The 12019-nt window shown below is 47.5% G+C and overlaps 1 protein-coding gene across 1 annotated transcript in view; it reads right to left on the minus strand.

The window, feature by feature from the left end:
- The window catches only part of ptpn20 (protein tyrosine phosphatase non-receptor type 20), a 273022-nt gene that overhangs the window by 237521 nt on the left and 23482 nt on the right, over positions 1-12019 (minus strand). Inside the window, exon 2 of the mRNA XM_078428348.1 lies at positions 3249-3389. Coding sequence (XP_078284474.1) covers positions 3249-3372 — 124 coding nt within the window. The 5' untranslated portion in view covers positions 3373-3389. The remainder of the gene's footprint in view (positions 1-3248; positions 3390-12019) is intronic.

A 12019-nucleotide genomic window follows, 5' to 3' on the forward strand; every position in this document is an offset into this window, starting at 1 on the left:
AGTCCGGGTGCCAGGCCAGATTCTGATGTAATGATCCTTCCTTGGGTCATTTAAATAAGATAAGGCTAAAGATGAAAGGTTATTAATTGAATTGGCTCTTTTCCTCCCTTCTTGCCGGGTATTTGAGGCACCGTTTGTTTTGTTTCACATGTCCAACAGCCACAGACTGGGTTTTTTGTTTTAAAGAATAAACAACCTTTGTTTTTTGAGTCCACTGATCGCAGCATTTTCTAAAATAGATTACACTGAACAAAATTCTTTTGAAGCCAATGTACAACGAGGAAAAGTGCATCCAACCTCAGCAGCAGAATTTAAACTCTCGGTCCATTGAGGAGCTGAACACACCAAGAGGAATCCTCGTGCTCCTCTTTGGCCAATGCTATTCGATCTTTTACATAGATACATAGAAAATAGATGCAGGAGTAGGCCCTTGGAGCCAGCACCACCATTCAATATGATCATGGCTAATCATCTAAAATCAGTACCCCGTTCCTGCTTTTTCCCCCATATCCCTTGATTCCTTTCGCCCCGAGAGCAAAATCTAACTCTCTCTTGAAAACATCCAGTGAATTGGCCTCCACTGCCTTCTGTGGCAGAGAATTCCACAGATTTACTACTCGCTGGGTGAAAAAGTTTTTCCTCATCTCAGTCCTAAAAGGCCTCGTCTTTGGGGTGTGGGAGGAAACCGAAGATCCCGGAGAAAACCCACGCAGGTCACGGGGAGAACGTACAAACTCCGTACAGACAAGCACCCGTGGTCAGGATCGAACCCGGGTCTCTGGCGCTGTGAGGCAGTAGGTCTACCGCTGCGCCACCGTGCTGTTAGTTAATGCTATTAGCCAACACCTGGCTCTCCTTTAATACAGGGTCAATGGCCCAAGGGGATTAAGCACGTTCATTCATGAAGTAGGGAAGGATTGTCCATGAAGCTGTTCTCGGCTGTAATCTGCCCGCTGTGTTAGTGAGCAGATTATAAAAGCACATTTTGATGCGAGTGAGGTGTGATGCAGGAACCAATCAATAGCATCAAGCCGCGGATGATAAGTTGAGCAAGAGTCAGCTAGCATTGACATTACATCTACATTTTCCTTCGCTTGGCAATCAAGCAGGCAACTACTTGGAGTATTTAGTTTAGAGATACAGCGCGGAAACAGGCCCTTCGGCCCATCGAGTCCGCACCCACCAACGATCCCCGCACATTAACACTATCCTACACACACTAGGAATGATTTTTACATTTACCAAGCCAATTAACCTATATACCTGTACGTCTTAGGAGTGTGGGAGGAAACCGAAGATCTCGGAGAAAACACACGCAGGTCACGGGGAGAACGTACAAACTCCGTACACCCGTAGTCAGGATCGAACCTGAGTCTCCGGCGCTGCATTCGCTGTAAGGCAGCAACTCTACCGCTGCGCCACCGTGACCGCCAGGCTTGGTGATGGCAATGCAGCTGAAGGCATCTGCTCAAACTGTCAGGCTTGTGTGAAGCTGGTTCATTGCTCATCACCAACACCACCCACTACAGGTAACCCTCCATTGCTCCCGTAACAATATGATGTTGAACTGAGTGCTTCACAAGTGACTTAGGCCCACTACAAACCTTCACCATTCAATTGGGCACGTGCAACTCTGCGCGTGTTTCTGTGCATGTGCGTGCACGCACGTATCTCTGTGCATCCACGTCTCTGTGTTTGCCTGAGTGTGTGTGCATCTCTGTATTTGTATGTGTGTGGATATCTGTGGGCTTGTGTGTGCATCTGTGCAGAGAGGGGGGGCACATCTCTGCATGTCAACAGCCAAAAGTGTTTTATTGTCCCACTAGCTGCTGTGGACCCATTGGTGCAGCAGCCTCCCCTCCCCCACTACTCCTCTCCTCCACTAACCACCCCCCCCCCCCCCCCCACTCACCCACTCCATCCCCCCTCAACCCCCCCTTAAAACTCCCCTAGGGAGAGTGGGGAGAGGAAAGGGGAAAGGGAGCCACTCACCCCGGCCCCAGGCGGCCAGCAGCAGGAGAGCTCCTCCCCCCCCATTGGCCGCTACTCCTGTCACTCAGGTGGATCCCGCCCCCCTCCGAGGGGCAACCCTCCCCCAACTGAGCACGCGCGGATCCAGCGGCCATCTTACGTAAGTATTAGATCAACGAGCCACAACTGCGCAGGGGCAGACCCGTTGGGTTCCCATTGTGACGTCAAACACGGAGGTATTACTGCGCGGGCGCAGCTGACGGGCTGGGCAAGTGAGAAAGGGATATATTAAATTTTTAAAAGTGATTTTTAAAGTTTAATAAGTGAATACCTTTTAAAATATAACAACCATTTCAACCGCAGGCCAATGGTGAGTAAGGTGGGCCTAAAATTGTTGCGCTACCGTGTGCCGTTTTGGCTGTATTTCGGGTACACACAAACAAACAAACAAGATGAGAATTTCAGTAACATATATAGATAGATGTCCCCGACAGAACAACAAAATGCTTAGATAGACACAAAAAGCTGCAGTAACTCAGCGGGTCAGACAGCATCTCTGGAGAAAAGAAAATCTGACCCAATGAGTTACTCCAGCTTTTTGTGTCTATCTTTGGTTTAAACCAGCATCTGCAGTTCCTTCCGACACCATGAAATCCTTAATTGCAGCAGCACAACAGAATATATAAACATAGTTCATTGTAAATAATATAATAAATGAGGAAAAAAGTACAGCCTGTGTATTTATACCTATACACATATACATGCACATAAACATACAATCTGAATGGAGTCTGAAGAAGGGTCTCGACCCGAAACGTCACCCATTCCTTCTCTCCAGAGATGCCGCCCGTCCTACTGAGTTACTCCAGCTTTTTGTGTCTACCTTCGATTTAAACCAGCATCTGCAGTTCCTTCCTACACATACACATACATATATATCCTGCATGGATTTCCTCCGGGTGCTCCGGTTTCCTCCCATATCCCAAGACATGCTGGTCGATACGTGAAGGTCACAGTAAATTGTTGCTCGTGACGGTCGGTTGTAAGAGAATTGGTGGGTGTTAGAGCTTGTGGAGAGAATAGGTAACTGGATAATAAGCAGGGAAGTAGGATTGCCAGCATAGACTTGATGGGCCAAATGGCCCAGGAAATATGAGAAGCTAAATAAATGTTGTTATTTTCTTTCACATCCATGAAACCCTTGGGAGATTTCTCACTCTGAAAACACAATGTAAGTACTGGCACGCATCGAGCCAGTAAATTTGAAAATAAATTACCTTCCAAAGAATTATCCTGCAGGACCTCCGAGGCTTGCAGTAACAAAGCCCAGATTTCATCATCTTCAACGGGGCTTCCCTTGGCCTCCAGAACTTCAGTCAGAGTCACGTAAGAATTATTCATCTCTGACCTGAGCAACCCTGAAATGAAAGACGCGTGGATATGAATCAAAATTATTGGCAACACCGTAAAAACAAAATCGCAGAATCTCAGGACTGAGATTCTGTCTGAGAGAAGACCTTTCAGCCCAATATATCATTTCAGATCATCTATTCAATGATTCCCGCACCAACTCCACTCTTTCTCACTGTCCTGCAAGTCTTTTCATTTGTTGTTGAAGATCGCACTAATTCTGCTTTCAACCAACATGTTACTGATTATTACAGTTTGCTGCATGGACAGATCCATCTCCTCATTACCCACTTGAGTTACTTTACCAGTTTTCTTACATCTGTGCCTTCTGGCCACTAATTCACCTGCTTGGCTAAGTCATTTCACCACGTTGATTGATTGATTGACCGATCAATCGATCGATCGATCGATGGAATGATACTTTATTATCACATGTGACATGTCAGAGTGAAATTCTTTCTTTTGCAGAGGATTATATAAAATATGCAAAGAGTTGCCAGTATAGGGCACCGACAAAGTTATATTATAGTTCCCAATGGTCCCTCGTTGTCCTCTGCGGCCCTTCAATGCTGGGCCCCTCTGTTCTCGGCGGCCCCCCAATGCTGGGCCCCTCTTTCTTCTTGGTTTGCATCCTCGACCGACCTCCGGCACCCACTGTGGGCCCTTCCTTGGCTGCCCGCCTCCGCGTCCTCTCCTGGACGGTTCCGCGGCTCTCCCCGGCCCACATCACTCCTCGACCGCCCACCTCACTCCTCGACGGCCCACCTCACTCCTCGACGGCCCACCTCGCCCCTCGGCCGTGCAGCAGAGTTCACCTTTCACGCAGACTGTGCAGCACCCGGGATAGAAGCCCACCATTTGCAAGCAGTTAATTGTTCACATTCCCCTGTCGGTACATTGCTGGTAATGCCATCACTCAGACCGACTTTCACTGGCCTGATTGCAGAGGATGCATGTAGGCAGACAGAAACATCACTCTCAGATGTCGCGTAGGGAAATAACTGCAGATGCTGGTACACATCGAAGGTATCACAAAATGCTGGAGTAACTCAACGGGTCAAAGAAGGGTCTCGACCCGAGACGTCACCCATTCCTTCTCTCCCGAGATGTTGCCTGACCCGCTGAGTTACTCCAGCGTTTTGTGATACTCTCAGATGTTACATCGGCACAGGGCCATGAATTATTTAGACCCTCTGCAAATTAGTGAGAGTGAGAAAGCACACAAACATCAAGAATTCAAACAAGTGAACCCTGAGAAATGATCATCTCCTCAGCTTGTGTACAGCATCTACCTCAAGACAATGACAGGCACAGAGAACGCTTTCCAATGGTCCACCCATTGGTCTTGGGGTCTGTTCCTCCCCACAAGTCTAGAGTCAGAGGGTGTTTTATCATCTTATGTCCCAAAACGGAACAATTAAAGGATGAGAGGGGATCTTATCAAAACGTATAAGATTATTAAGGGGTTGGACACGTTAGAGGCAGCAAACATGTTCCCAATGTTGGGGGAGACAAGAACCAGGGCCCACAGTTTAAGAAAAAGGGGTAGGCCATTTAGAACGGAGATGAGGAAAAACCTTTTTCAGTCAGAGAGTTGTGAATCTGTGGAATTCTCTGCCTCAGAAGGCAGTGGAGGCCAATTCTCTGAATGCATTCAAGAGAGAGCTGGATAGAGCTCTTAAGGATAGCGGAGTCAGGGGGTATGGGGAGAAGGCAGGAACGGGGTACTGATTGAGAATGATCAGCCATGATCACATTGAATGGTGGTGCTGGCTCGAAGGGCCGAATGGCCTACTCCTGCACCTATTGTCTATTGTCTACCCGTAGTCCCGACAGGACCCGTAGTCAGGATCGAACCCGGGTCACTGGTGTTGTAAGGCAGCAACTCTACCGCTGCGCCAACGTGTACAATGTACAGATACATAATAAAGCAAATAGCGTGAATGAGTTTTGTGCTGATATTTTGATTCTATCGACCTGTTTTGGCTCCATAACTCTTGGACCAAAAATAAACATCTGCGTTGAAGTAAGTTTTGTCACTTTTGTGCAAATGTATTCATTTCAGTCCAGTCATGTAGGAAACAGTTTGTGAGACAGCTGGTCGCCCCTTAACAGCATGCGGTGAAGGTTCGATTTTACATCTGGCTGAATTAGAATTTGTGCATTAATCAATTAGGCACTGAAGCTCCGAGCATAAGACCCGAGCTTCAGGGTCACCCAGGAACGTGGCTCTGATCCGAGACTGGACCCGGACACTGCAGTTAATGACCATAAGTCGCAGTAAGTCGCAGTTGATTTCTATCTCAGTTCGTGTGACCAGGAACGGCTATCTGGTCATAGAATCTCAGAGAGATACAGTGCACAAACACACCCTTACACTCACCGAATCCACAAGGATCACTGAATCACAGTCACTGAAAGGAAGCTTGCAGGTACAGCAAGCAGTGAAGAAAGCCAATGGAATGTTGGCCTTCATAACACGAGGAGTTGAGTATAGGAGCAAAGAGGTCCTTCTGCAGTTGTACAGGGCCCTAGTGAGACTGCACCTGGAGTACTGTGTGCAGTTTTGGTCTCCAAATTTGAGGAAGGATATTCTTGCTATTATGGGCGTGCAGCGTAGGTTTACTAGGTTAATTCCCGGAATGGCGGGACTGTCATATGTTGAAAGACTGGAGCGACTAGGCTTGTATACACTGGAATTTAGAAGGATGAGAGGGGATCTTATCGAAACGTATAAGATTATTAAGGGGTTGGACACGTTAGAGGCAGGAAACACGTTGCCAATGTTGGGGGAGTCCAGAACAAGGGGCCACAGTTTAAGAATAAGGGGTAGGCCATTTAGAACGGAGATGAGGAAAAACTTTTTCAGTCAGAGAGTTGTGAATCTGTGGAATTCTCTGCCTCAGAAAGCAGTGGAGGCCAATTCTCTGAATGCATTCAAGAGAGAGCTAGATAGAGCTCTTAAGGATAGCGGAGTCAGGGGGTATGGGGAGAAGGCAGGAACGGGGTACTGATTGAGAATGATCAGCCATGATCACATTGAATGGCGGTGCTGGCTCGAAGGGCCGAATGGCCTCCTCCTGCACCTATTGTCTATTGTCTATTGTCTATCACGCAGCCTCCACTTTTACAACAATCTGACCTTACATAGTTTTATTCTCTCCGCATTCACAGGAGCGATTTACAGTGATCGATTAACCTGTCAGCAACAAATTGAGGATGTGGGAGGAAACCGGAGCACCCGGATTGAGCCAATGCAGTTACAGGGAGAGCGTGCAAACTCCACAAAGACAGCACCCAGTTGCTGCAGCTGTGAGGTAGCAGCTTCATTAGTTGTACCGCTCCAGCCAGCTGGTGGGGGTGAGGGAGGGAGGTTGTCTTCTGAGGAAAGGTTACCTGAACTGGAGTTTAATAAGAGGAAGGAGAGACATTTGGGAGGTCACAATGGAGTGGATGTGATGAGGATACTTCCTCGTGAGAAAGAACCTAGAATGTGGGGCCACTTTAAAAATAACCGGTCACCCTTTCAAGGCAACCGTGCACCAATACCTCTGTTTCACTGGGGGCCATGAAACATAGAAACAAGTAGGCCATTCGGCCCTTCAAGCCAGCACAGCCATTCACTGTCATGGCTGATCATCCAAAATTAGTATCCCGTTCCTGCTTTCTCCCCACATCCCTTGATTCCACTTTTGAGTCTTTGGAAATCTTTCCCTGAAAGGGCAATTCAAGCAGATTGCTTGAATATTTTTAAGACAGAGATGGATGGATTATTGAAAAGCAAGAGGGTGGACAGTCACCAGAGGGAGGCAGCAATGTGGAATCGAGGTTACAATTAGATCAGTCGTGATCGTATTTAATGGTGGAGTAAGCTGAATGGCTGGAATGGCCAACTACACCTCCCAGTTCATAAGCTTGTTAGCTTCCTGCCTGCCATTACAGTAAGTTAGAGTGTGTCACACCTATGACATAGGTCTTCCCATTAGGATTTTGACTGAACCTATCCTAAAAAGGGTGATACAGCACATAGCTGGCCCTTCGGCCCAATGAGACCATGCTGACCTGCGCCCGGCCATTCACACGAATCCCATGTTAGTTTTAGGTACACAGCGCAGAAACAGGCCCTTCGGCCACTTAGTCCATGCCGACCAGTGATCCCCACACACTAACACTATCCTACACACATTAGGGACAATTTACGGCTATACCAAACCAATTAACGTACAAACCTGTACGTCTTTGGAGTGTGGGGGGAAACGGGAGAACCCAGAGAAAACCCACGCAGATCACGGGGAGAACGTGCAAACTCCGTACAGGCAGCACCTGCAGTCAGGATGGAACGCAGGTCTCTGGCGCTGTAAGGCAGCAACTCTACCGCTGTGCCGTTAATCTCCCACCATTCCCATCCACCCGTGCTAGTTTCTCCTGCTCACATGCACATTTACGGAGCATTTACTACAACCAATTACCCAAACTATGAAGTATAAGAAAATAACTGCAGATGCTGGTACAAATCGAAGGTATTTATTCACAAAATGCTGGAGTACCTCAGCAGGTCAGGCAGCATCTCGGGAGAGAAGGAATGGGTGACGTTTTGGGTCGAGAACGTGCAAACTCCACACAGAAAGGACCAGAAGTCTGGATAGAATCTCTGTCTCTCCAACTTTGAAATAAAGGATATACTAACTATACCAACCATGATGTACTCCGATATACCAATTATGTGGCGCCCATAAATGTCACTAAAAAGACACAGTAAAATTTAAAGGGGCATTTCAACCATTTCCAGTCTGATTTCTTGCATTGGCTTCTTAGCAAAACACAGACAGAACACGTATCATTAGCTGCCGTGAAAGGCTGGATCCGAATCACGAGAACACACCTTCTTCAGGAAGTCATTAATTATGGAGAACGGGAAGCTTATTCATGTTTCATTAAAAAAGTAATTGAACATCTTGTGCATGGAAATTAATTTCAAGAAAGCTTCTACAGCTGCCTTGCCTCAAGATGTACTCATTTCATAAACTTCCCCAGAGGTTAAACCGACACAGAAATAGATGCCGTGAATTTTGCTTAGGCTATGGACTTTCACACAAGAGGCTTTCTTTCACTTCGTTACCAATGGGGACCATTATCTCCATGTATTTACCTCAGTCTTCCATCAGACTCTTCCATCCCCATTTATAGATTTGTGATAAGATGATAAAATAAAATCCAGAGCCAATTCCTGGTGTCAGTGCTGGATAGAATCACAGTCAGAGTCCTACAGCAAGGAAACAGGCCCTTCAGCCCTACTTGCCCATGCTGATCAAGATGTCCCATCTAGATAGTCCCACCTGCCCTGGTTTGGCCCATATCCCCCTAAACCTTTCCCATTCATGCACTTGTTCAAATGCATTTTAAATGCTGTTATCGTACCTACTTCAACTATGGCAGCTTGTTTCATGTACCCATCACCCTCTGTGTGAAAACGTTGCCCTTCATGTTCCTACTAAGTTTTTCCCATCTCATCTTACATCTATGTCCTTTGGTTATTGATGCCTCTACTCTGGGTAATGGTCTCTATGAAAGTCAAGTCAAGGTCAAGTCAAGTTTATTTGTCACATACACATACACGATGTGTAGTGAAATGAAAGTGGCAATGCTTGCGGATTGTGCAAAAAAAAGAATTACAGTTACAGCATATAAATTAAAGTTAATACAGAAAAGACAAAAATCAGTCCCTGGAGTTATAATAGTTAACAGTCCTGATGGCCTGTGGGAAGAAACTCAGTCTCATCCTCTCCGTTTTCACAGCGTGACAGCGGAGGCGTTTGCCTGACCAATGCAGCTCGAACAGTCCGTTGCTGGGGTGGCAGGGGTCCCTCATAATCTTGCTTGCTCTCGATCTGCACCTCCTGATGTATAGGTCCTGCAGGGGGGCGAGTGTAGTTCCCATGGTACGTTCTGCCGAACTCACTACTCTCTGCAGGGCCATCCTGTCCTGGGCAGAGCTGTTCCCAAACCAGACTGCGATGTTGCCGGACAGGATGCTCTCTACAGCCCCAGAGTAGTAGCATTTAAGGATCCTGTAACATCCCCCTTATGATTTTATACATCTCTAGATCAACTGTCAACCTCCTGAGACTCAAAGAATAAAGAATAAAGTCCTAGTCTCACCCTTGGCACTCCCTCATTTTGATCCAGAGGACTGTGGTGAGTAGGGTTGCTAACTTCCTCGCTCCCAAATACGGGACAGGGTGACGTCACCGCCCCGCGCCCCACATGACCTCACCCAGCCAGCGGCCACGTGCTCCCGCTCCACCAATGGCGGCCGCCATTGGTGGAGCGGGAGCACGTGGCCGCCGGCTGGGTGAGATCACGTGGGGCGGTGACATCAACCTTTGTCCCTTATTTGGGAGTGAGGAAGTTGGCAACCCTACTAATATGGGACAAGGGCGGTCCTGTACGGGACAAACTAATTTTGCCCAAAATACGGGATGTCCCGGCTAATACGGGACAGTTGGCAACCCTAGTGGTGACTACCGACTCAAAAAACAAAACCACAAGGCCAAACTTTCGCTGACGCACTGTCAGAGATGATGTAGTCTTAGTCCTTCTTCCCCAGATAGGAATATATAGGGTGACACAGTGGCACAAATGGTAGAACTTCCATCTCACAGCCCAGAAACCCAGGTTTGATCCTGACCTCGGGTGCTGTCTATATGGAGTTTGCAGGTTCTCCCCATGGACACACTGGTTTCCACTGGGTGCTCGGCTTTCCCCTCCTACATCTCAAAGATGTGCGGGTTCGTAGGTTGACTGGCTTTTAAAAATGGCCATAATTCGCAGGGAGTGGACGAGAAAATGAGATGGTGTAACTTGTGTGATCGTTGGCTGGCATTGCCTCAGTGGGCCGAAGGGACTGTTTCCAAGCGGTTTCGCTAAACTAAATTAAAAGATGAGGGGGATCTCATTGAAACATATGGAACAGTGAAATGCCTGGAAAGAGAGAATGCTGAGAGGGTGTTTCCACTAGTGGGAGAGTGGAAACTTCTTTAGTCAGGAGGTAGTGAATCTGTAGAATTCATTGCCAAAGATGGCTGTGGAGGCCGTCAATGGATATTTCTAAGGCGGAGATTGTCAGGGGTTATGGGGGGATGACAGGAGTGGGTTGAGTGAGAAAGATAGATCAGCCAAGATGAATGGGGTAGACTTGATGGGCCAAAGGGCTTAATTCTGCTGCTGGAACTTGTGAAGACCCCATGGCCCGATTCAAAGAATGGGACAGCTCTCCTTTGCCTTGTCTCCATTATCTAACCAGTGCTGCTCGCTGCTGATGGGACATGGTGCTGCTGCCATTTGTAGTTTACAAAAGCCGTTGACTTCAATGGGAAATGTTTTAGCAGCAAGGGACAATTCAACCCTTCAGGCCGATCATCTGTTTCTGTTCACAAAATGCTGGAGTAACTCAGCGGGCCGGGCAGCATCTCGGGAGAGAAGGAACGGGCGCCGTTTCGGGTCGAGACCCTTCTTCAGACTGATGTCAGGGGAGCGGGACAAAGGAAGGATATTGGTGGAGACAGGAAGATAGAGGGAGATCTGGGAAGGGGGAGGGGAAGAGAGGGACAGGGGAACTATCTAAAGTTGGAGAAGTCAATGTTCATACCGCTGGGCTGCAAACTGCCCAAGCGAAATATGAGATGCTGTTCCTCCAATTTCAGGTGGGCCTCACTATGGCACTGGAGGAGGCCCATGACAGAAAGGTCAGACTGGGAGTGGGAGTTGAAGTGCTCAGCCACCGGGAGAACAGGTTGGTTAAAGCGGACTGAGCGAAGGTGTAATGTGCTCCTGTTCGACAGTTCAGGAATTTTAACAGCGCATCCTCTCTTCCCTTTTCAGCTCTCTGCAGTTCGTACACAAGCAAAGGCTTTGACGGCAAGCCCAAGGACAAAGAGTATTTACTCGAAACTTCAGCGCACAGTTGAAGTTTACAGCAATGAATTACGGCTTAGCTCCATAGCCGGGCAACGGGGACTCGGAAAGCATCTTGTGAATGCTGCCGAGTACAAGCTCTGCCTTGTGGTGTTTGCCATCGTTCACCTGGCCAGTGAAGACTTTCCACATACGGATACAGAAACCTCCAGCTTTGTACACATCCTTGCAGATGGACTCTTCACCAATGGCTGAGACGGATGTAAATAACGCTGTATTGTACAGCCTCTCATACATCGTTTGGGCAACTTACAACCCAGTGGTATGAATATTGATTTCTCTAACTTCAAGAATTCCCTCTCTCTCCATCCCTCCCCAACCCAAGTCGCACCAGTTTCAAAGTCGTCTAGTTGAGTCTCATTGTCTGCAACTTGTTCTCACCTAACAAATAGCTAACAATAAAGTGTTTTCTTTATAATATAAGAAAATAACTGCAGATGCTGGTACAAATCGAAGGTATTTATTCACAAAATGCTGGAGTAACTCAGCAGATCAGGCAGCATCTCGGGAGAGAAGGAATGGGTGATGTTTCGGGTCGAGACCCTTCTTCAGACTGATGTCAGGGGGGCGGGACAAAGGAAGGATATAGGTGGAGACAGGAAGATAGTGTTTTCATTATCATCGTTACTTTTTTGCTCATCTTTCATTCATTTGCTCTCTCTCT

The sequence above is a fragment of the Rhinoraja longicauda genome, chromosome 35 (assembly GCF_053455715.1).
Source record: "Rhinoraja longicauda isolate Sanriku21f chromosome 35, sRhiLon1.1, whole genome shotgun sequence".
Taxonomy (NCBI): Eukaryota; Metazoa; Chordata; class Chondrichthyes; order Rajiformes; family Arhynchobatidae; genus Rhinoraja; species Rhinoraja longicauda.